We start from the raw sequence: 25,941 nt of genomic DNA, 5'->3' as shown, positions 1-25,941 counted from the left end.
TTCTTGAGCAAATGACATGACATTGACATAATGGGGATGATTTACTAAAGGCAAATCCACTTTGCACTACAAGTGCACTTGGAAGTGCAACCACTGTAGATCTGAGGGGGACATGCAAGGAAAATAAACAGCATTTTTGTTTGTACATGATTAGATGATAAATATCAGCAAAGCTTTCCCTCATTTCAGATCTTCCCCTCAGATCTACAGTGAGTGCACTTGTAGTGCAAAGTGGATTTGCCTTTAGTAAATCAACCCCAGTGTATTCATTCTCATGATCTAAAATTACCAAAAATGCAGATAGGGCATATGGAAAAGATAAGTATAGTACATGCGTTCAAATCCATGAAATTAGAATAAAAAGATTCAGATTAGTTGCCAATGATCAGAAATGCCTTAGGGCAATATGCAGGTAGATCCAGTCTAAAAAAAAAAAAAAAAAAAAAAAAAAAAGTGAAGTGTGAGGAAACCCCCCTCCCCCCAATCATACTTAACTAGGGCGATGAAGCATCAGTCTGATGCTGCATTTGTCCCCCGCGAGCTGAGTGATCGAACACCGCCAATGGCTCGGTTCTCTCAGATCCCTGGGCAGAGAGCTGCTGACTGTCAATCAGCAGCTCTCCTGCTCTGCTCCTCCATGCTCACTGGAGCGCTGAGCTGTGGAGAAGCGGGATCGGCCATCTCAGGCTCTCAGCAGCTCACTAAGAGGCTGAGACAGGCATCAGTGCAGGCACCTGGGGGATCCAGACTTTATCATGATGACACAGTGCCTGGACTGATTCCTGTGACGTCAGCAGAGAGCAGGTGTGTGTGTGTGTGTGTGTGTGTGTGTGTGTGTGTGTGTGTGTGTGTGTGTGTGTGTGTGTGTTCATGATGACTAGAGCTCTCTATGCCTCAAAAAAGAAAGCTGTGGATGCCTATGAGTCTGGCAAGATTTATAAAATCACCAGAAAATAATCATTCCACTCTAAAGGAAAAATGTATGGTATATTTTAAACTGCCAATCTCCCAGAACTTGCCAGCCAAGAAATTTGTCCCAAGAGCTGACAGTTTGATGGTAAAGGCCTCCAAATTATACCATAGGGGTCAAAGTACATGCATCTGCCATTCTACCTGTAAAATCCTTTTCTTTGATGTACATCAGGGGACACAGATCCATAGTACATACTATGTGGGTTATAGGGCCACGGATAGGCGATGGACACTGGCACACCCTAAGGCAAGAAGTGTACTCCCTATATAACCCCTCCCACTACTGGGAGTCCTTAGTTTTGTAGCCAAGAAATACAAGTGTATGCCAGGAAGGGGGGGGGGGGGACCTCCGTGTCCCCCAATACACTTCAAAGAAAAAGATTTTACAGGTATGCCGTAATAAAAATCCTGTTTTCTTTTCTTACATCAGGGGACACAGAGCCATAGTAATTACTATGTGGGATGTCCCATAGCAATAGCAACTGAAGGGAGGGAGACACAACAAAAGAAAGAGGAGGCCAGAGGGCTCATACCACAGCCTGCAGTACACTGCGCCCAAAGGCAATATCCTCATGACCTTTAACATAAAAATCTGATAAACATATGAACCGAAGACCAAGATGCGGTCTTACAGATCTGAGCCAGAAAGGCCTAATGATGCACCACCCTAATCGCCCTGGATAAGTGTGCTCTAACATGAGAGCCGAAGCTTGAACAATCACTTGATGAATCCATTCGGAAAATAGTAGATTTTGACACTGCCAGTCCACATTTTGGACCCTCTGGCAGTACAAACAAAACATCTGGTTTTGCGAAACCTGTGTGGTCACCTTTAAACAGACTCTGATCGCTCTTACTACATCAAGGGAATGTAGTACCTTCTCTTCCCCTAGATTGAGGCTCTGTGGAGAAAGGAAGAATAATATCTTGGTTTAAATGAAAACCTGGTACCACTTTTGGTAGGAATTCAGGATGAGGACGTAAAACCACCTCATCCTTATGCATGATCAAATATGGCTCTTTACAAGACAGAGCTGCTAGTTCCAATATTCTTCTAGCAGAAGAAATAGCAACCAGAAAAGATTAACTTTCTAGTCAAACGAACCAAGGGAATTTCCTGTAAAGAGTCAAACTACTGATTCTGCAAAGCCGATAAGACCAAAATTTAAATCCCAAGGATTTAGAGGTGCATTGATAGGGGGATTAATCCGTGTTACACCCTGAAGAAAGCTACGCACCAAGGAGTGGGACGCAAGAGGTTGTTAAAAAAAATAAAAAAAATTACTGACAAGGCCGAGATCTGGCCCTTGATAGTACTCAAGGCCAGCTTCATTTCTAATCCCATTTGCAGGAAATCAAGAATCCTACCTATGACATATTTCCTGGGGTGTCAACCCCTGGATCCACACCAAGAAACATATGCCTTCCAGACTCTATAGTAAACGATTCTGGAAGCCGGCTTCCTGGCATTAATCAAGGTAGATACTACCGAAGGAGACAACCCAGGATCCTTTAGAATGTTTGTCTCAATAGCCAAACCGTTAAATTTAGCGCCCATAAGATAGGATGTAATACCGGACCTTGTGCGAGAAGGTCTGGCCATAGTGACTCCTACCACCATCTTTATAATCTCAGCAAACCAAGGTCTTCTGAGCTACCAGAATTACCTCCTTTCATTTCCGCTTGATCCTGCGAAGAAGACGCAGAAGTAACAGAACTGGAGGAAACGCATAGATCAGCAAAAACTGATCCCATGGTAAGACTAATGCGTCTGTTCCGCTAGCATGCGGACCACTCGTTCTTGACACAAAGTTGTCGACTTTTTTGAATCTGGATGCAAACAGGTCCACGTCCAGAATACCCCATTTCGCTAGGAAGATGTCGGGGTGAAGGGGACATTCCCCCGGAAATAATTGTTGGCGACTCAAGTAGTCCGCCTGCCAATTCTCTATTCCAGGAATGAATATTGCCGTCAGGCAAGGAATGTTGTGTTCTGCCCAAGCTAGAACATGATTCCCCTCTTTTTGGGGTGCATGACTTCTCATGCCCCCCTGGTGATTGATGTAAGCCACAGCCGTGGCATTGTCTGACTGAATCCTGACAGGACAATCCCTTAGTCTGGCCGTCCAAGACTTTAGGGCCAGACGTACTGTCGGAATCACCAAAATGTTGATAGGCAAGGTCCTCTCTAACTTGGACCATCTCCCCTGGACAGAATCTTCTTCCAGGACTGCTCCCCAGCCTAGAAGGCCGGCATCTGTCGTCGCCACGTTCCAGGAAACTGGTAGAAATGATTTTCCCTTTTGGAGGTTTTCAACCACCAATTTAGGCTCTGACGTACGTCGGGAGCCAAGCGCATTGGAAAATCCAAAGGCATGAACCTTTTTTGTTCCAGGCCGACAGGATGGTGCTTTGAAGCAGTCTTGAGTGAAACTGCATGTAAGAGACGGCCTCGAAGGAGGCCACCATCTTTCCCAACAATCTCATGCACAAACAAATGGAAGGACTTTTCCTTGCTTTGATAAGTCGAATTAGTCCTATAATGGAACGGATTCTTGTCTGGGGCAAGAATACCTTCTTCTGTATGGCATCTATGACCAGCCCCAAGTACTGTAATCTCCTTGAAGTTTTTAAAGGAGGATTTTTCTAGGTTGAGTAGCCAACCTAGAGATTCCAGGTAGTTTACAGCTGTGACCAGACCCTGGTTTAGACCTGAGCCTGTGCCTTGAGCCCTTAATCTGGCTAAAGAAGGTGCCAGAATTTCTGAGAACACCCATGGTGTTGTGGCTAGACCGAATGGCAGGGCCACAAACTGAAAATGACGATTTTCTTTTTCAAAATCGCAGAAATTTCTGGTGAGTGGGAAATATTGGCACGTGGAGATATGCATCTTTGACATTGATAGAAGCCAAAAATTCCCCTCCTTGCAGGATGGAAACAACCGATCGGATTGATTCCATGCGAAAGGATCGGATGTTTAAGTGTTGATTCAGATCTTTGAGATCTAGAATGGGTCTTACCTCTCCGTTTGGTTTTGGAACCGTGAAAAGGTTTGAACCTGTGCACTGTTCCACTAAGGGAACCTCTGATATCACCGTTGGCATAATAGATGATCCAGAGCTAGAAAGAGACTTTTTCTCTGGATTCTTGACCTTAGAAAACGAATTCTCGGAACTCTTTGTAACCTAGAGAAACTGCAGAAGCCACCCATCTGTCTGGACATTGTTCCTGCCAGAGCTCTGAGAATTGCAGGAGCCTTCCCCCCACCCGAGCGAGAGGGGGCACCCCTTCATAAGGAGGCTTTAGCATTCTGCTTTGTGGGCTTTCTGCCCTAAGATGTCTTTTGACCCTAGTGCTGCCCTTGGAGTCTTCACCTTGAACCTGACAGCTGAGGCCATCGAGACTGCCCAGAGGCTGATGCCCCTGGCACAGGTGAGGTAGCACCTTTAACAGAGAAATGGTTGAACCTCTTTACTGGAAAAAGAGAGCTTTTCCCATTAGAGATCCTTTGGATGTATTTATCCAGATCGTCTCCAAATAGCCGTTCACCATGAAAACGGAAACTGGCTAAGAGCTTTTTACACAGTGCTTCGGCTGACCAATTTTTCAGCCATAAAACTACGAGAATGCACTAGTCAAAGCATAATCTGTGAGGCTTGAATGATAGAATCTTACATAGCATCTACTGTGAAACATAGTGCATCTGATACACCAGCCCATTGTTGGGCCTGCTGATCAGGTAGAATTTTAAAGTATCTCCACAAACTATTCCTTAATGGACTGGGATACACCAACTGCAGCAAGAACTGGCTGCACTACTGAACTTGCTAAAAACATATTGCCTTTAGAAAGAAGTTCCAACTTTTTATCTGTTGAATCCTTTAACATCAGCGCATTATCCACCGGGCATATGAGATTCTTGTTCACTGAGGAGATTGCAACATCAATTGCTGGAACCCCCCCCCCCCCCCCCCATTCTTTATAGAAATTCTCTTCTATAGGATAAAGTGTGGAAAATCTCTTAGGAGGATAATATTGTTTAGCCAGATTTTTGTTTTCCCCCCAAAAAGAACTGCTTTAGGCATAAGTCTCCTGAAGCGAAAAAAAAAAAAAAAAAAAAAAAAAAAAAAACACAGCAACATGGGGGGCACAGTAGGAGAACCAGACCTGCCTTTCTTACCGGTTGATCTGTTGTGGCCAGAGGAGAGGAGAAATTAAAGTGGAAGTAAACCCATGGATTTAAACAGTTAAAAAAAAGGCATGCCGGGAATGCCAACTGCACATTGGCTGAGAGCACAGCCAAACTATCAAACCATCCAATGGCTGCTGTCATAACGAATCACATGTGCCGCGCCATAGCAGTTGAAGATTAAACAGAGGCAAAGATGGCAGCTTCCTTGGCTGAAAACGATAGGGGAGTTTACTTCCACTTTAAGGCTTCACATCGCCGTTTCCAGCATCAGGTGGTGAGTGCTCAATACAGCCCCCAGTGGTGACACATAACATTATAACTTAAAAGGAGAAATTCATAAGAAAATCTCCGCTTACCTTTCCTCGCTGCAGGGTTAACTGAGAGAAACCCAATCTTCACCCTTCACAGTGGGCTCTGAAACCTTCAGGAACAGAGGAACCTAAGGGTTTCCCACAATCCTGGACCTGCAACAACACCTGCCAGTAAAAAAAACTTTATGGCCTTACTACCAAAAAGTACTGTATCCCAGGGTCCAGCTCTCTAAAAAGAGAAGCATTCGCAAGTAAAACCTTGTTTCTTCGGACACAAGGCCCAGGTACCATTCCTTTAGCCCATGAAAGGACATCTGAATGGATCCGGTCAGCATGGCTAGCCCCAGCAAGGATTGCTTCCAGTGGAGCTCAGCACATCACATCTTTACTTGTGACCAACACCTTAGACACTGGCGAAAAAACTGAGGGAGGGGTTATATAGGGAGTACACTTCTTGCCTTAGGGCGTGCCCTATAACCCACATAGTAAGTACTATGGCTCTGTGTCCCCTGATGTAAGAAAAGAAAAACACTGTATTAGAGCAAGAATGTTATAAACATTAGAGCAGTTTGCCATTGAACAGACATTTTGGAATAACATTCTGAGGACTGATCAAAGATAAGCGTTGTTTGCAGCAAACATGTCTACTGTTATGAGCAAAGTAGAGCTGTGTAATTAAATCGTTACGAATCGAGATTGCGATTCTTTTCCCCTCGTGATCTTAAAGCATTTTCCCGATTCTACGCAGAGTTCTCTGCTCAAGTGGACAGCTGTCAAAAAAAAGAAAAAAAAAAAACCCAGGTAGTCTGCCAAGTTTCACAACATTCCTCAGCTGCTGAGCCAACTATAAATATTGTAATGTTTTGTTCTTGAGATCAAAAGGAATAAACTTCGGTCTGTAAATGAGGGAAGTTTAACCACTTAAAGTGGTTGTAAAGCCTTACAGACCACTTTTGCCTACAGGCAAGCCTAGATTAAAGCTTACCTGTAGGTGCAGGAAATATCTCCTAAACCTACACGGTTTAGGAGATATTTCTAAAAGACAGGCACCACTGTCTACGGTGCATGCTTCGTAGACAGTGGCACGCAGGCGCACTGAGCATGACGCTGCTAACGGTGATCATGCCGTTAGTGGCGGCTCCTGTGCGCATGTGCACGATACCCGGAAGTCACTTCGGGATAGTGTCGAAGAATGAGGGTCACTTTGGGGGCTTCCATCTCAGGCAATTTATGCATAATGAGCTAGTATGCTAGGCATACTAGCTCATTATGCCTTTTCCTTGCAAGGTGGTTTCAAGTTAAAAATCATTTTTTTTAGCAAAATTACTTAGAACCCCCATACATATACACACATAATATACATATACACACATATATATATATATATATATATATATATATATATATATATATATATATATATATATATATATATATATATATATATATATATATATATATATATATATATTTTTTTTAAGCAGAGTTTCCCCAGAATCGTGCAGCTGTGCAGACAGATTTTCAGAAGAACCTCATAACCACCGTGAAGCACCAACCCCTCCCTTTAGAATGTAAGCTCTGCTGTAATTTTGCTGCCCCCCCCCCCTCTACATTGTAAAGAGCTGCGTAAACTGTTGGCGCTATATAAATTGTGAATAATAATAATAAAGCATGGTGGTGGAAAGGTTTTAGTTTGGGATTGCTTTGCTGTGCCAGTTCACAGTCATCGAGTCTGCTACACATTCGGAATTATATCAAAGTGCGTTTTGAGGATAATGTGAGACCATACGTTCAAAGTCTTGACAGGAATCTTTTAAAGCGGTTGTATAGTCATTTTGGGGACTTTTACCTACAGGAAAGCCTATAATAAGGCTTACCTGTAGGAGAAAAAAAATAAAAATAAAAATAAAAATAAAAAAAAATCTAAACCTGTACGGTTTAGGAGATATTCCCCTCGCAATGTCAGCGGCGCATGCGCACAGGGGATTCCCGGCTGGAAACCCGGCAGACGCCGGACCCTGCCGGGAAGAAACCTCCCGCGTGCATGCACGGGAGTGACGATAATCGTGGCTCCAGCCACTCACAGGGCCGGAGCCGCGATACCCGGAAGAAACGCAGAGGGAACATGTCACCTCCCTCTGCGTGGATCGGGACAATCACTTGCCCCCCACCCAAAGTCAAATGACGGCTGGGTGCTGCGGCTCTCGTTCTGGGTAGCCATCATGACGGCCTCCCAGAATGACCACTCTCGCTTGGGCGTGCAGAGCGGCAAATCATGGCCGCGTCGTGTTGCTAGGACATGGTGCAACCTCGATCTCTTTAAAGAGCTGCGGCTCTTTAACCATGTGATTGGCTGTGTCCAATCACAGCCAGTCACATGTAAACACAGAGATGCTGGTAATTGGTGCTCCTCGTCTCACACTGATAGAGTGAGAGAAGAGCCAATCAGCGGCGGCATCTCCTCACAGAGGACATCTAGGGATGTAATCAGAGCACTGATCATCAGTACTCTGATTACAATTAAGTGTCCACCAGTGCCAGCAATGCATGCCCACAAGTGCCAGCAATCAGTGCACATTAGTGATGCCAGTCAGTGCTGGCCATCACTGCTGCCCACCATAAGTGCGGCATATCCGTGTCTCCTCAGTGCAGCATTTTAGCGTCTCATCAGTGCCGCCTCATCAGCGCAGGACAAAAATCACTTATTTACAAAATTTACTGACAAACTAAGAAAAACTAATTTTTTTTCCCCCCGAAATTTTCCAGTCTTTTTTCTTTAAAGGAAAAAATAAAAAACCCCAGAAGTGATTAAATACCACCAAAAGAAAGCTCTATTTGTGTGAAGACAATGATAAAAATTTCACATGGTTACAGTGTAGCATGACCGCACAATTGTCAAAGTGTGACATCGCTGAAAAATGGCTGGGGCAGGAAGGGGGTGCAAGTGCCCTATATTGAGGCGGTTAAAGCACTCTTCAGCTCCTGATTGGAAATGTTCTACACAAATGGGGGTGCCGATTGTCACTTTAAACAAGCTGCTAACAGGCTTTCAACAAGCTTCAAGTAGTGCTGAAGCTTGCTAGCAAAGGCCTTTTAATGATTTATACTGGTATACCAGCTTATAATAAAGCTTACCTGTAGGTACAGTAAATATCTCCTAAATGTGCAGTTTTTAGCAGCGCCGGTGATGTCACAAGCGCACTGTGCTCTCAATGGACGGCGTGCCTTCCGTAGAGAGAGCCATACCTGTGACGTCATTGCGGCTTGGCCAGTCAAACGGCCGCAGCCCATGAACCCGGAAGGAAGACCGAGTGAAGATAAAAGCCCCAGGGGAGCCATGACAGCGCTGCTCTGCAGGGCTTAGGTTTTCAGGTAAATCTTTAATTTTTATTTTTTGCTGTTTACTACTGACTCAAAGTGACAGTCGGCACTCCTATTAGGATCTGCATATAAAATGTACAGACTGAAGCTGAAAGGTGCTTTAAAAGCTTCAAAGCTTACAGAAAGCCCTGCAAATGCTTTGTTAAAGCTTGCTGTTCACACTGCTCTTATACAAAATGACACTTGGCTAAAACAGGCTTCAGCAAGTCATTGTGCTTCCATATTTGCATCGGGGCAGAGACCAACACTGTGCAAAACAACGTGACTCCTCCAAGTCCGGTCTACTACTCATTTAAATGGCTGCAGCATTTAGTAAAACAAGTAAAAAAAAAAAATAAGTGTCAGGACACTGGAAGCATTAGGGTGCGGATATAGCCACCCTATTACACACCCAGTCCCTGGCAATGAATGAAAGTAATGAACATCCTGTAAGTAATTTATCACATCTAAAATAAAAAAAAAAAAACACAAAAAAAAAAAAAGGGGGGGGGGGGGAGGATAGCAATAGTATTATAGCAAAAGAAAAATAAGTTGGAAGTAGGGACCAAAAGGAGTGCTGTGGCAGAAACCAATCACCAAAAGGGACACATTTTTGCAGCGGTTGGGAAGCAGTGAAATGGCTTTAACACACTGGCCATCAGAAAGGCAAGTTTTTTTTTCCCCCAACCAATACAGGCTACCTTCTACTTAGACATGACAGGGTCAATAACACTGTAGTCTTGTCTAAAGCTTAACAATTTATCAAGAAAAATCTTCAAAAATGAAAGTTACCCATTTGCCGAGATTTTACCAAGGTAGGTTTCCCTTTGCTTTCGGGCTTTGTTTTATGGATTTTCCAAGGGGTCAGCGTTGAAAAAGCTATATATAAAAAAATAAAATAAAAACAAAAAAGACAGAATAAGACAAAATTACTAATGACTAGTAGACAAGATGAGAAAATCAAGTGAAAAATATAGATTTTAGGGCGACATACAATAATCTGACCGTATTCAGCTTTCTAGAGTTGATCATGACAGTTCATGCTAAAATATCCGAGGGGATAAGCACAAAATGTTTAACTTTTTTTCTTGTACAAAAACAGAACATATGATTTTCGTTTGACCAAGACCACGTATGCTCGGAAACGAAAGAACATTTTACATCAATATGATACATTACATCACTTCCGAAGTTTTATTCTGTCATACAAGAATTTTCATAACCTCTTGGTTTTTGACATTAAACTAGCATTCAAAAACAAAAAAATTTAATAAAACCTGGATGATCATTTGTCCGATATGCTTATCCTGTGCACTAGGCATGGGATGGAGTAGTTGCTGAAATTCAGACCACCTTGGTAACCAGATTCCAGGAGTCGCTTTTACAACAGGTTACAAAATTAAAATACATGTGCGAACAGCTATATTGTCAGCTGTATACTTCAAGCCCAACGCTGGGCTCTCTCCTCCCAGCCTCCCCAATGCCTTTTCCAGATGTCTTCAGGTAGGTCATGCAAAGCACTGGCAAATCTTCAGATCACATTCAGAGGCGAGTGTCCCTTGACAATATGGAGCGTAGCACTGACATGATGGTGATCTCTGTGCTGTTCTCTGCAAACCCTCAACTCTTCCCTGTTAAATCACGCTGGACAGAAGACCGAGGACACCTGCTTGTTTTATTTTTCCCATGATCTCCCAGCAGTACTCAAAACAAACTGGGAGTTGATCTTCAGAGCCGGTTCACACTGCGGGCGATGCGAGGCGACACGACTTGCCTCGCCTCGATCTGACAAGTCGCCCCCGTTCTGTACAATGGAACCGTTCTGAGAGGAGCGACTCGAGTCGCTCCGACTCAGAAAAAAGGTTCCTGTACTACTTTCGGGCGACTTGCATTGACTTCTATACAGAAGTCATCTGCAAGTTGCCGCTGAGGTCGCGGCAGGTCGCGGCGAGGCAAGTCGGTGTCGCCTCGCATCGCCTGCAGTGTGAACCGGCCCTTAACAAGGGAACTTGCAAGGGAAAAACAAAAAATGATAAAAGAGATCATTACTGACTAAAAAGCACAAACCAAACCCTCTGGGGAGCACTATATAAACCAGGGGTGCCCAACCTTTTGAAGAGCGAGGGCCACTTAAGCGACTTAGTAACCAGTCACGGGCCACAATGAGCAGATGACAGTTCTGCATCCACTCTGCGTATGCAAAGAGGACACAGACACAGTCCACTCTACTCTATGGGCCCTCTCATCTGATCAAATGGAAGGGGACAGATCCACTTTCCATTGTTTAGCAGATCGGATTGGAAGGAGGCAAGTGTAAACGGACACAAGTCTGTTTACATCTGCCGCTCCATAGAGGTGAATGGAGGGTCTGATTGGGTCAGACAGATCATGTTAACCACTTCAGCCCCGGACCAATTTTCAGCCAAAGGACCAGAGGACTTTTTACAATTTCGCACTGCACTGCTTTAACTGGTAATTGCGCGGTCATGCAATGTTGTACCCAAACGAAATTTGTGTCCTTTTCTTCCCACAAATAGAGCTGTCTTTTGATGGTATTTAATTGTCTCTGCGATTTTTATTTTTTGCGATATAAATGGAAAAAGACCGACAATTTTGAGAAAAAAAAAAAAAAAAAAAGATATTTTCTATTTTTGTTATAAGAAAAATCGAATAAACTCAATTTTAGTCATACATTTAGGGCAAAATGTATTCAGCCACATGTCTTTAGTAAAAAAAAAAAATGTCAATAAGCGTATATTTTTTGGTTTACACAGCTTTTAATTTACGACTGCTTATCTCATTTCTTGAGGTGCTAAAATGGCAGGGCAGTACAAACCCCCCCCCCCCCCCCCCCCCAAATGACCCCATTTTGGAAAGTAGACACCCCAAGGAAATTGCTAAGGGGCATGTTGAGCCCATTGAATATTTTTTTTTTGTCCCAAGTGATTGAATAATGACAAAAAAAAATAAAAAAATAAAGTTTACAAAAAGTTGTCACTAAATGATATACTCTCACACATGCCATAGTTATATGTGGAATTGCACCCCAAAATATATTCTGCTGCTTCTCCTGAGTACGGGGATACCACATATGTGGGACTTTTTGGGAGTCTAGCTGCGTACAGCACCCCGAAATCCAATCACTGCCTTCAGGATTTCTAAGGGTGCAAATTTTTGATTTCACTCCTCGCTACCCATCACAGTTTCGAAGGCCATAAAATGCCAAAATAGCACAAAACCCCCCCCAAATGACCCCATTTTGGTAAGTAGACACCCCAAGCTATTTACTGAGAGGCATGTTGAGTCCATGAAATATTTTATATTTTGCCACAAGTTGCAGGAATATTACAATTTTTTTTTTTTTTTTTGCACAAAGTTGTCACTAAATGATATATTGCTCACACATGCTATGGGCATAAGTCAAATTACACCATAAAATAAATTCTGCTGCTTCTCCTGAGTACGGGGATACCACATGTGAGGGACTTTTTGGGAGCCTAGCCGTGTACGGGACCCCGAAAACCAAGCACTGCCTTCCGGATTTAAATATAAAACGCTACCAAAAAAAAACTGTTAGCGATCGCAGGGATCAGGCCTGACTCTGCAGTTACGCGTTTAGTGTTTTGTAAGTAAGTGACAGTGATCGATCGATACTGCACTTGGGTGGGCTGGGCGGAGGGGCAAAATGCAGGTGCCAGCAGGTATCTGGGCTGATCCCGCTAACAATGCGTTTTTTTGGAACCCTAAACTGCTGGGGACGCTAGTATAGATCTGATCAGATCAGATTCTATACTACTACGGGAGGTGTATGCTTTGCGCGTGGGTGTTAGCGGTACTGGCACTAACCTAGCGCTGCCTGGGGCGACGCAGACCCTGACCCTAAAACCTAATTGATATCACCCGCCGGGTGATCAGGGGGTTAAACCTTTATTGGGTAATAAATGGCGGGTGCCCTGATGCTATAAAAAGCAAACTAACCAGAGTCACCCGTAACACTTATACGGTGATCACTGGTGAAAGGGTTAACTAGGGGCAATCAGGGGGTTCAAATTTTTATTAGGTAGTATATGGGGGTCGCTGGCGCTATATAAAAACCTGACGGGGAACCTAAATAACTAACTGGCTAACCAGCGTCACCAGTGACACTTATACGGTGATCGCTGGTAAAAGGGTTAACTAGGGGCAATCAGGGGGTTAAAACAGTTATTGGGTAGTATATGGGGGTGCCTAGCGCTATTAAAAAAACCTGGCGGTGAACCTAAAAAAAATAACTAGCTACTTAGCGGCACCAGTGACACTAATGCAGCGATCAGAAAAATGATCGCTTAGTGACACTGGCAAAAGGGGGTGAAAGGGTTAACTCTAGGGGCAATCAGGGGGTGGTAGGGGGCTACCCTGGACCTAACACTAACTGCCCTGACAGTTTTTACTGTCACAACTGACACTGAATGCAGTGATCAGTAAATAAATGATCACTGCAATCAGTGACACTGACTGGGGGGGGTTGTGTGCCTATGTGTTAGTGTAGTGTTGGTGCACACTTACTGTGTCCTCTCCTCGTAGTCCGGTCAATAAGACCGCCCCGAGGAGAATGACATCACTTCCTCCCTGCCTGTGTTTACTATACACAGTGGTAGGAAGCTTCTCATTCACCAGGAGCGATCGAGAGGGGGTGGCCAGAAACCAACGGCCATCCCCTCATCTCGGATCGCTCCTGCAGCGAAACGGACCGCCGCATCCAGCGGGAGGGGGTCCGATCGGACCCCCCACCCGCTGGAAGGCGAGCACGTACATGTACGTGCTTGTGCCTGTCGGTGCCATTGCACCGACGTACATTGCCATGTGGCGGTCCTTAAGTGGTTAAAGGGGCCTAAGGCTACTTTTACACTGATTGTCTGCGGTCTACCCACACCTGTGGCTTTCCTGCAGGTTAGCTGTACTTTGCCATAGAATTCTATCATATCCTGCAGGTATGGTACACTTTGTGAAAGTGCACCAAAACCCACAGGTAAAACCAGAAGTCTATGACTCAGTGCAGGTAAGCCACAGGTACACTACGCTACACCTGCGGATCAGCTTAAAAGCAGCCCAGTAACCACTGCAGAACAGATATGTCCATAGATACACTGTGATTTTAGTAATAAACTTGCTGTCCCAGGCAGAGTGCATTTGGCATCACTCCACCTATGACAGGAGCCAGTGCAATACAGAAGCATTGGCTTATGCAGCTCTGCTCCGCAGCAGCTTGCTTCCTCTACCACTAGCTTCATTCACAACACTGATGCTCTGGCATGGTGGGTAGACAACCTACAATCTGGGCTTGCCAACCTGCCATCCCAGAGCAGGAGGTGACGGGCCACATCAAAGGGCCCCCGGGCCACTGGTTGGGCACCCCTGATATTAACTGTATGTAGCATCAGCTACTGTATATCAGTGTTGTGTTCCAGCAGCGGTACAGGGACTTCCCGTCCTGTTCTTGGAATAAAAATAAGTGACCGAGTGCTGCTCAGCAATTCAGAGGGGGCTTTGTATTTTATAAATGAATACAAGACTTCCTCTAATTGTCTGAGGTGCAGATTGTGTCATACGCCCACCTCTCCACCCCAGCCAACCGGAGGAAGCCTTGCACTCATTCATTAACCACTTAAGGACCGCCGCATGGCAATGTACGTCGGCAGAATGGCACCGACAGGCACAAGCACGTACATGTACGTGATTGTCTTCCAGCGGGTGGGGGGGTCCGATCGGACCCCCTCCCGCTGGATGCGGCCATCCGTTTCGCTTCAGGAGCGATCCGGGATGAGAGGATGGCTGTTGGTTTCTGACCATCCCCTCTCGATCGCTCCTGGTGAATGAGAAGCTTCCCCCGCTGTGTATTGTAAACACAGGCAGGGGGGGGGAAGTGATGTCCTTCTCCTCGGGGCGGTCTTTTTGACCGGACTGTGAGGAGAACAGAGAAAGTAAGTGCACCAAATACTACACTGACATGTAGGTACACATAGGCACACAAATCCCCCTTGCCGAAAGGGGCATTTTCGGCCGATATGTTTCGGCGGCCGAAATTTCGGTGCATCACTAGTTTTAGGGTCAGGGTCTGCGTCACCCAAGGCAGCGCTAGGTTAGTGCCAGTACCGCTAACACCCACGCGCAAAGCATAAACCTCCCATAGTGGTATAGAATCTGAACAGATCAATATCTGATCAGATCTATACTAGCGTCCCCAGCAGTTTAGGGTTCCAAAAAACGCATTGTTAGCGGGATCAGCCCAGATACCTGCTGGCACCTGCGTTTTGCCCCTCCGCCCAGCCCACCCAAGTGCAGTATCGATCGATCACTGTCACTTACAAAACACTAAACACATAACTGCAGTGTTCGCAGAGTCAGGCCTGATCCCTGCGATCGAACAGTTTTTTTTGGTAGCATTTTATCTTTAAATCCTGAAGGCAGTGCTTGGTTTTCGGGGTCCCGTACGTGGCTAGGCTCCCAAAAAGTAACCCACATGTGGTATCCCCGTACTCGGGAGAAGCAGCAGAATTTATTTTGGGGTGTAATTTAACTTTTGCGCAAACCAATAAATATACGCTTATTGACATTTTTTTTTTTTACTAAAGACATGTGGCTGAATAAATTTAGCCCTAAATGTATGACTAAAATGGAGTTTATTCGATTTTTCTTATAACAAAAAGTAGAAAATATATTTTTTCCCCTCGAAATTTTCGGTCTTTTTCCATTTATATCGCAAAAAATAAAAATCGCAGAGGCAATCAAATACCATCAAAAGAAAGCTATATTTGTGGGAAGAAAAGAACGCAAATTTCGTTTGGATACAACATTGCATGACCGTGCAATTACCAGTTAAAGCAGTGCAGTGCGAAATTGTAAAAAGACCTCTGGTCCTTAGGCTGACAATTGGTCCGGGGCTGAAGTGGTTAAATACAAAGCTTCCTGCGAGTGGACGAGCAGCACTCAATTGCTTTCCTGAAACAGGATAGGAAGTCCCCTTACTGCTGCCACAACACATCGCTGTATACCGTATGTAGCACATACTGCATACAGTTTATATAGGGCTCCCAGTGGGCACATCTGTCAGTGAACAAAATAGTTTGCATGAGCCAGCTTGGCCCAAAAGGAATTATTAAAAGTCATAGTAGACGATAGGCTTTAAAGTGTAGATCAGTGATTGCTCAGCATTAGATACAAGTCAGCTTGACTAGTCCTAATTAATACATCTAGCTCTAAAAACCAAGAACTCACCTGTACTGGAGTCACAATCCCCATAGCTTTCAGTGAATTCTTCTGGAGCTTTCAAGATACATTAAACTGGTATATTTTGTAAAGCACGCAGCCTTCATTTCCTTCCAGCACACAGACAGTTTATAATTTAAAATTGAGCGTTTGTCTTAGCAGCTTGCTGAGACGGCCATCAGTCCAGGCACCTGGCGCATCTGGACTTTTGTCGTGGTGCCTGGACTGAATCCTATGATATCAGCAGAGAGCGGATTTCAGAGCGCTCTCTGCTAAAAATGGGTCACAGGAGTGCAAAAGGAATTGCACTCCTGTGACCCATAGGAAAAACCCAGCCAAACAAGCTCAGGCTGGATTTCTTTGACCACTTAGGGTCCTTTCACACGGGGCGGATCAGTTCTGATCCGCCCCGTGGATGTCCGTTTGCTCAGCGGGGATCACTCCGCCGATCCCCGCTGAGCAGGGAGATGACAGCTCCGTCTCTGCACACTGCGCAGGGACGGACCTGTCACAGCGCCGCTCTCCCCTATGGGAGATCGGATGACGACGGACCGCAGTGCCCGTCGTCATCCGATCCGATCCGCAGACGGATGGAAAAATAGCTTTTTCCTCCGTCACACTTTTTCGGATCGGAGCGGGTCGGATGTCAGCGGACATGTCACCGCTGACATCCGACGCTCCATAGAGCTCTATGGAGCACCCGTTCAGGTCCGCCTGAAAAACTGACAGGCGGGCCTGAACGGATCGTCAGTGTGAAAGGGGCCTTAAGGAGCAGCCTCGTTTTGAAATTTTGGTGTTCATAGGTTTTAAAACAGTTTTTTTTGCTAGAAAATTACTTAGAATCTATCCATCTCACACACACACACACACACACACACACACACACACACACACACACACACACACACACACACACAGCAGTAAAATTAGCCCAATTTATTTTATATTGTGAAAGATAATGTTACGCCGAGTAAATTGATACCCAACATGTCACGCTTCAAAATTGCGTCCGCTTGTGGAACGCCAACAGACTTTTACCCTTAAAAAAACTCTATAGGCAACGTTTAATTTAATTCTAAAGGGTTGCATGTTTTGCGTTGTAGAGGAGGTCTAGGGCTAGAATTATTGCTCTCGCTCTACTGATCGTAGATGGACTTTTAAGTCGTTCTAAAGGCTCAAGGTTTTTTTTTTTGTTTTGTTTTTAGCTTCATGCATTGCATGTAGCAGGGTGGATTTTTGGGATTTAAATAAGATTTTTTTAAATCAAATTTATTTTAATAAAAATTATTTCGGGGTACAGATCTATCTAAAGATAGTTTTCTATGTAAGATAGATTAATACATTTTAGTTTATTCAGCATGAAATGGAGCTTAGTTATGTAGCATGAGGCTGTATATTCTGCAATATTTACATGTTTGGTAAACACATTCAATGAATCCAAGCTCTGCAAGCCAAGATAACATGCACTGCATTGATGCAGTCACACAATTTCACAGTAACCATGAAATAAAACAAAGTTCAGAAATATTCCTTTATCCCATTGTTTTGCAAAACTATGTACACTATTGACAGCTTATTCTAATAGGAAACCTTCATTTTGAACTGAAATATGGCAATAGCCCCAAAAAAATAAAAACCCTTACCCCTTTTGGTTTCCTGTTCATGATCTTGAATATTTACATGCTGTGATGCAGCCGGTTTTGACAGATGACTTCTCTTAGCTTGAACAACATTCAAAGACTCATTGGATGTCCCAGATAACCCACTAGAAATCTCCGCACTTCTCCTCTTGTGACCACAGATGGATTTGGCTGTGTCCTTGGGCAGAGTTGATCCCGAACAGCTAGTGGGCCTGAATACACTTATAGAAGGCAAGTCTTGAGCAGACACCACGGGTAATTGCTCAAGCAGATCACTCTGGGAATACTCTTTGTCCTCTCCTTCCACACACCTCAACCTTCGACGGGACTTTAGCTGGGGCCTCTGTACATTTTCACTGCAGTCAGAAGACTTTGATTTTGTAACTGTTGCAGAGTTTATTTTGGACTTTTCAGTTTTTTTGGCCAAAGAACTACCATCAGTCAACAACAGTGGCAAGTTCGCAGCTTTTTTCTTTTTGACACAATAAGTCAATCTTGAAGCTGCAGGATCTAGATTACCAGAGATCCTAGGAGAAAAGACTTCGTCGACAGGCTCCGTTCTAAAGTTACTTGTCTTCACTTCTTCCACAACAGGTGGCGTTAGAAAATTATCCTTCACAAACTGATCTGGTGACAAAACTGGAGTATGGTTAACTGCATCAAGATATTCATCTGAAGCATAACTGTTGCTTACAAATGAATCTGGACTCAGCACCTTTCTCTGTGGTGTGAGCAAGACTGATGGTGGCGTCTGTGTCTTTAAGCTCGTCTTTGTAAAACATTCATGGAAAGACTCTTGAAAAGAGCTGGACTTTTCAGGTGGATGACCAGTGTGTCTAACAGCAAGCTCTGCATTATAAAACTCAGTTGGGGATAAGGTTTTAAAATCATTTACCAAACTTGGTGTACAAGTAAAATTATGCTGAAGACCATGTACTGGATTTATTGGTGAGATGGACAGTTTATTCACCCTGTGTTCAGTAAGAGTCCATTGTTCCTCAACAAAATCTCTGCGAGTTGTAGAGGTGGCTTTATGTTCTTCTATGGTCTCATATTCAGTAGTGCACAAAATGGAGTACGTTTTTGACCTCTTGAGTGAACCCGGAATGAAGGCCTGTAGATCATTACCAAGTGGACTGACATGGTGCGTAGGAGCTTTATTTTCTGTGCTCCGCCTACCCTTCTTGACACGAGAGTGTCTGATATTAGGCTTGGAAAGATTTTCACATGACCGTAAAGGGTTATTTGCTGCCGACAACCCCTGGCCATTTTTGTGCTTTGCATTAAATTTTTTATTTTTAATGACTGTAGAACAAAGATCTTTATTCTTTGGTCCAGAAAACTTAGGTTCTACAGGAGAATATTTCTTTGTTATGGTATTCCAACGAGCTCTCTGAAATACATTCAAACAAAATGCAATGTCACCTCACGTACAGTACAAATGAAAAGTATATGGCAACATACTTTAAGGATAAGTCCACCTTTGTATATAAAAGTATATATTATATATATTTTATTAATAATAATAATAATAATAATAATAATAATAAAAAATAATAATGCAAAAATATATAAGATTTATTATTTATGGAGCCTGCAAAGCATTGTACCCACAATCAGCAGAGCCCAGGTGCAATGCAGGACCCCTACAGACTGTCAATGTAATCTGTCTGCTTGTACCTTGTATGGGCAGGAACACACTGACAGGAAGAAACAAGGAACTACCAAGAGCAATCAACAGCGCCCTGGTAGTTCATTGAGAGCTACAAGCGGACCGCTGCAAAGGTTGTTAGTACTTGAAGTCCCTTCATTCCACAGGATTCTGTGAATGAAGCATCCAGGTGGGCATAACCCTGCACAGCTGTGGGTTTTTATTTTTTTTATTTGTGAGAGCGAGTTCGAGTTTGCTGTCACTAGAGATGCCTGGTCGGGGAGAGGCTACAGCAGTTTGCCAAAAACATGCAACATGTTATCAAAGGTGAACACCCTAAAGCCCTGTAAATATGATCAGATTGTTGGCCAACAAAGTGTCAGACTTTTGCCCGAAGGGTGTGTGCCAGGAACTTGTCTTGCATACAAATGGTACACAATTGTTGGCCAACAAACATGAATGTAGTGACAAACTACAAGGAATTTCAGCTCGAGCGCCACCCTTTGGGCGCCCTCTGCCAATGTCGTGTTTGGCGAGCATCGATTCTGGGCATGTGTGTTTGTACTTTCAACTTGTGTGACGGACTTATGTACAGGCAATAGGACAATCTGACAACAGACCGTTGTCCGCCAAAAATTTACTAGCCTGCCATCCAACATTTGTTGGCAGAAAGTTGGACAACAATTGTCTGATGGAGCGTACTAAACAGTCGGATTTTGGGCCAACAGTCTGTCATTACACAATTCCCTGCCGAAATTCCGATCCTGTGTATGAGGCTTAAAAAAAAAAAAAAAAAAAAAATAACACCCCATGCAACATGTTCCCAAAAGCTTATCCTAGAAAGCATACATATACCCCAACCTTTGGACAGAGGGAGAAAGGGTTGTAACACCTGTTAGGCTTTTAGTGCCATGTCTCCCTCAGGAAGATTGAACCTCTCTTGTTCTGTTGGCTTATTGTCAACGCAACAGAAAAAAAAATAGAGGGAATCCAACTTTCATAGTTATCCCCAAAAGAGGAGAAAAAATAAATAAAAATATATCATCCAATGGGGACATCTTTTTCGTGACAGCCGAGAAGAAATTCCCTTTATTTGTAGAGATTTGCTCTTACTTCCGGGTTCATCTCCACTACAGTTTCCCCCAACAGTACACATACAACAAAAACTAAACTGTAAAGTTTTAACTATTCCCTTATCTAACCAAAATTAAAGTGTAAAGTGTAATTGAGTTACATACACTTTAAAAAAAGTTGAAGGCAATACGTAAGGGCTCATGCACACTGCATCTTAAAGAAGCTGCTCCTATAGGCTTTTGAGCTCTATTTTTTATTTCAAAAGAGCGCAAGCTTCTTCAAGCTTTGGAGAAATAAAAGCAGCCTTTTTTTTGTTTTCTTTTGAGCTGCAGTGTGCATGAGCCCTAAGAACAGCCATTTTGTTTTCAAGTGAATGTGCAGAATCTTCAGCATTTGAAACACTTCCATGTGTCAAATACCTGTGCCCCTGCCACACACAGTAGTTCTACTCACCAGCCACTACATACAGTACCACTACTGTGTACTGTTGTGGCCAGCTGGTGAAATGACAGCAGGGAACCAGACATCCAAAACACCTAGAAAGACATTTATTTGCGATATTAAAAAAAAAAAAAAAGAAAAAGAAAAGAAAAGAAAAGAAAAAGAAAAAAAAAAACCCCTATAGTAATAAAATAAAATACTACGGTACCGTATATACTCGAGTATAGGCCGACCCGAATATAAGCCGAGGCCCCCAATTTACCCCCAAAAAAACTGGCAAACTTATTGACTCGTGTATAAGCCGAGGGTGAGACATGCCTGTCCATCCCTGTGTGTGTGTCCGTCCATCCCTGTGTGTCCGTCCATCCCTGTGTGTCCGTCCATCCCTGTGTGTCCGTCCATCCCTGTGTGTGTGTGTGTGTCCATCCATCCATCCATCCCTGTGTGTGTGTGTGTGTCCATCCATCCATCCATCCATCCCTGTGTGTGTGTGTGTCCATCCATCCATCCATCCCTGTGTGTGTGTGTCTCCATCCATCCATCCATCCCTGTGTGTGTGTGTCTCCATCCATCCATCCCTGTGTGTGTGTGTCTCCATCCATCCCTGTGTGTGTGTGTGTCTCCATCCATCCATCCCTGTGTGTGTGTGTCCATGTGTGTGTGTGTGTGTGTGTGTGTGTGTGTGTGTCCAGCCTACCTGTGTCCCGAGCCTGTGTCCCGAGCCTCCGTCCCGTGCCTTGCCTCCTTGCCTCCGTCCCGTGCCGTGCCTTGCCTCCTTGCCTCCGTCCCGTGCCGTGCCTTGCCTCCTTGCCTCCGTCCCGTGTCGTGCCTTGCCTCCGTCCCGTCCCGTGCCGTGCCTTGCCTCCGTCCCATGCCTTGCCTCCGTCCCATGCCTTGCCAGGATCGCCGCTCTTCGTCGGCGCCCATTCTAAAATTCAAAAGCCGCGCCTCCGCCTTCGCCTGTGATAGGCGGAACACTGAATTTCCCAGCAGCCTGTGTTCCGCCTATCACGGACATAGTCTCATCCTCGTCCGTAGTACGAGGATGAGCGGATGTCCGTGATAGGCGGAACACTGACTGCTGGGAAATTGAGTGTTCCGCCTATCACAGGCGGAGGCGCGGCTTTCGAATTGTAGTATGTCCGCCGTCTGTCTGCTCGATACGCTGATCGAGCAGTCAGACGGCGATGACTCGAGTATAAGCCGAGGGGGGCACTTTCAGCCTCAAAAAAGAGGCTGAAAATCTCGGCTTATACTCGAGTATATACGGTATATTAATTTCCACATGTGGCATCTTTCGAGCCTACTCCTAATACTGTGTGAAATCCAGCAAGTTGTGGAAAGAGATGACCAACAGACAGGCAGAACTCAACACATAAGAAATATGAAGAATCGCACTAATGGTCAATTCCAATATTAAAGTTCATGTGAACTGAAAGTATATGCAAAAAATAAAAATAAATAAATATCCACAGTGAAATTATGAATTCATAAACGATTTATTCATTGAAAAAAGGTCCATCAGCCATCACCACAAACTACTGTGAATCCACCAAGAGGTGTAGAGACTGCTTACCAGTTCCTGCAGACCCCTTGTTACAGGGGGTCAGGATAAGCCAGTGGCTTATTACTCAGCCTGTGCCTTTCTCCGCGTCTTAGCCCCTGTACACACGGTCGGAGATTTTGCCAACCAAATCCGTCAGATTTTGCCCGTCGGATTGTGTCCGAAACTGTTGCATACACACGGTCGGGCCAAGTTGGCGAAAAATCCGATCTTTCAGAACGTGATGACGTAATTTAGTTAAGATGGGACTACATTCAGGCTAGTAGCCAATAGCTTTGATGTAGGAATTTGATCTGAGCATGCGTGGCACTTGGTCCGATCAAAATGCTATACACATGATCGGATTAGGTCCGACCGGCCTAGAGGCGATTCAGTTCGCATTGTGCGCTATACAAGTATTTCATTCATTCATTCAACATGTTGGAAAATTGGGTCGGACGGAATCAGTCCGATGCATACCACACACAGTCGGATTATCTGACGACACGGTCCGATAAGACGCATTACACAGATTCTCCGACCGTGTGTACAGGGGTTTAGAGTTGCTCCGCACTTCTGGTGTCATTCGACAAGCAGGGATGGAGTTCAGTGCCAAAAAGAAAGACCAAGAAGGCTCCGCATAGTATGAAATCATTTGGGGTTTATTATGTAAAAGTGCATAGCACTCACAAACATGTAGAGTTAAAAACGCCTGATCTATGGTGTGTTGGCCGAACACAACCAGTCCGTTGGGACATGTTAGAAGTTTTTGAGTTAATTAATATTTTAAGTGATAAAAGTTTCTGAAAATATATGCAAGTTATATGTACGGTAATAAGTAATGGTTTCTGAAGGTCACAGAACAGAGTACAGAGAGGAGTGGTTTTGCTGAGTAGGTACTTCTATTTTTGAGTTACTATGTCATGACAATGGGTGGAGTTATGCTACTTATATTTAGACTGAACCATATTAGGTATATATGCAAATATGGGCGTTATTAGGATATGCTGACATAACATCATGAAACAGTATAAGAATGGAGTTGGATTATGGAGAGTTAGGATCGGTGGGAAGAGAAAGAACTCTACACTTTGGAGAATGTAGATCAGATGACCCTTTCCTCCTTCTGAGGCCATCACTATGCCATATGTTACCAGATGTCAGTCTTGTCTTTGCTTATATTTCTGAACAATAAAACCACTATTGAACGAATGAAGGATTCTTCAATTTTTAGTCCTGAAAGTACGTTGGAAATGCCTTGGATGAAGACATACATATCTCCGCTACACACCCTTTAGGAGAAGGGATACTGATTCACATATTACACAAAGACTTTGCTATTCATTAAAAAAAACGCCCCTGTGAGTATAGTAGAATACTAGAGTAAAATGTATTTTACTAAAAGTAGAGTACCGTATATACTCGAGTATAGGCCGACCCGAATATAAGCCGAGGCCCCCAATTTACCCCCAAAAAAACTGGCAAACTTATTGACTCGTGTATAAGCCGAGGGTGAGACATGCCTGTCCATCCCTGTGTGTGTGTCCGTCCATCCCTGTGTGTCCGTCCATCCCTGTGTGTCCGTCCATCCCTGTGTGTCCGTCCATCCATCCCTGTGTGTGTGTGTGTCCATCCATCCATCCATCCCTGTGTGTGTGTGTGTCCATCCATCCATCCATCCCTGTGTGTGTGTGTCTCCATCCATCCCTGTGTGTGTGTGTCTCCATCCATCCATCCCTGTGTGTGTGTGTCTCCATCCATCCATCCATCCCTGTGTGTGTGTGTATCCATCCATCCATCCCTGTGTGTGTGTGTATCCATCCATCCCTGTGTGTGTGTGTCCGTGTGTGTGTGTGTCCGTGTGTGTGTGTGTCCGTGTGTGTGTGTGTGTCCAGCCTACCTGTGTCCCGAGCCTTTGTCCCGAGCCTCCGTCCCGTGCCTTGCCTCCTTGCCTCCGTCCCGTGCCGTGGCTTGCCTCCATCCCGTGTCGTGCCTTGCCTTGCCTCCGTCCCGTGCCCTCTTCGTCGGCGCCTCGGCGGCCATTGTAAAATTCAAAAGCCGCGCCTCCGCCTTCGCCTGTGATAGGCGGAACACTGAATTTCCCAGCAGCCTGTGTTCCGCCTATCACGGACATCGTCTCATCCTCGTCCGTAGTACGAGGATGATACGATGTCCGTGATAGGCGGAACACAGGCTGCTGGGAAATTCAGTGTTCCGCCTATCACAGGCGAAGGCGGAGCCGGAGGCGCGGCTTTTGAATTATAGAATGGCCGCTGTCTGTCTGCTCGACACGCTGATCGAGCAGGCAGACAGCGATGACTCGAGTATAAGCCGAGGGGGGCACTTTCAGCCTCAAAAAAGAGGCTGAAAATCTCGGCTTATACTCGAGTATATACGGTATGTGGAGTTTCTACTACCTACTCACTTTCTTTCAGGACACGAGAATGGTGGTGAACGACAGCGCGTCGTCACCACCATTCTCGTGAAATGGACGGTTTGTCTTTGGTTGTGTTCGGCCGACACACTATAGATCAGGCGTTTTTAACTCTACATGTGGTTTGTGGTGACAAACAATGGACCTTTTCAATGAATTAGAGCGTCTTTCAATTTATAATTTCAGTGTGGATTCTTTTTTTTGCACGTTTATACTTTGAGCATATGAACTTATATGAATTTAATACTGGAATTACCATTAGCACAATTCTTCATATTTCTTATATATACACTGTTTGTGTTACATACAGAATTGCTGCTTTATTTATTATTTTGTTTAATTTTAGTATTTTCTATAGCGCAGTTATCCCACTATTTTTACATTGATTATAGAACTCAACACGAAAGGAGATTTTTCATCTTGGCTTATACTGGATTTTTAAAGAAAAAAATATTGTGTGTATTCCAATTACAATGCTGATGTTATAAATCAAAAACTTTGGAGGGACGGGCTGATGATGTCACAATCTCCAACTCAGCCAGAGGAAGCTTTGTATTCATTCACAGAATACAAAGCTTCCTATGAATAGCCGAGTGCTGATCAGACAGACTCTGCATTGTTCCAGGGGTGAGATGGGAAGTCTGTGTCTCACAGTCAGAACCCAGTACTGTACTGTATGTAGCTGAAGCTACATACAGTACACAGAGTGCTTAGAGACACTGCAGCACACGAAGTTTAGCCTGGCTTATGTAATGACATGTTCAGAAAAAAAATCAAAAAAAAAAGTGACTAGATAAGAAATGAGTTATAAGACATCTGGTCATACTCACCTTTTTCTTAGATGGCAGTTCTGCACTCCCCAGAAGTACAGCTTGGTGCTTCACAATATCATTTACAAGAAAGGTAACAAGTTCTCTTACACCTCCTTCTTCTAAGGGAGTCCATGTGATTGTCAAAGGAACAGATTCAAATGGCTGCACAATAAAAACATACAAAATAAATAAAATTAAAAATTAGCACAGATCATCACTGTATATGGCACCCCAGATGTTTTGGAACTACATTCCCCATGATGCTC

General features: G+C 44.2%; 1 protein-coding gene across 1 annotated transcript in view; it reads right to left on the bottom strand.

Moving 5' to 3' along the window:
- ASPM (assembly factor for spindle microtubules) overlaps window positions 1-25,941 on the bottom strand; it is a 103,738-nt gene that overhangs the window by 71,873 nt on the left and 5,924 nt on the right. Inside the window, exons 2-4 of the mRNA XM_077452766.1 lie at window positions 25,694-25,837; window positions 17,724-19,113; window positions 9,628-9,714 (exon numbers count right to left, since the gene is read on the bottom strand). Of these exons, the coding sequence (XP_077308892.1) occupies window positions 9,628-9,714; window positions 17,724-19,113; window positions 25,694-25,837 (1,621 nt within the window). The remainder of the gene's footprint in view (window positions 1-9,627; window positions 9,715-17,723; window positions 19,114-25,693; window positions 25,838-25,941) is intronic.

Source organism: Lithobates pipiens, unplaced genomic scaffold, assembly GCF_037356315.1.
Source record: "Lithobates pipiens isolate NorthernLeopardFrog02 unplaced genomic scaffold, aLitPip1_a1.2 Scaffold_23, whole genome shotgun sequence".
Taxonomy (NCBI): domain Eukaryota; kingdom Metazoa; phylum Chordata; class Amphibia; order Anura; family Ranidae; genus Lithobates; species Lithobates pipiens.
The sequence above is the reverse complement of the archived record's forward strand: the minus strand, read 5'-3'. Positions and strand labels throughout refer to the sequence as shown.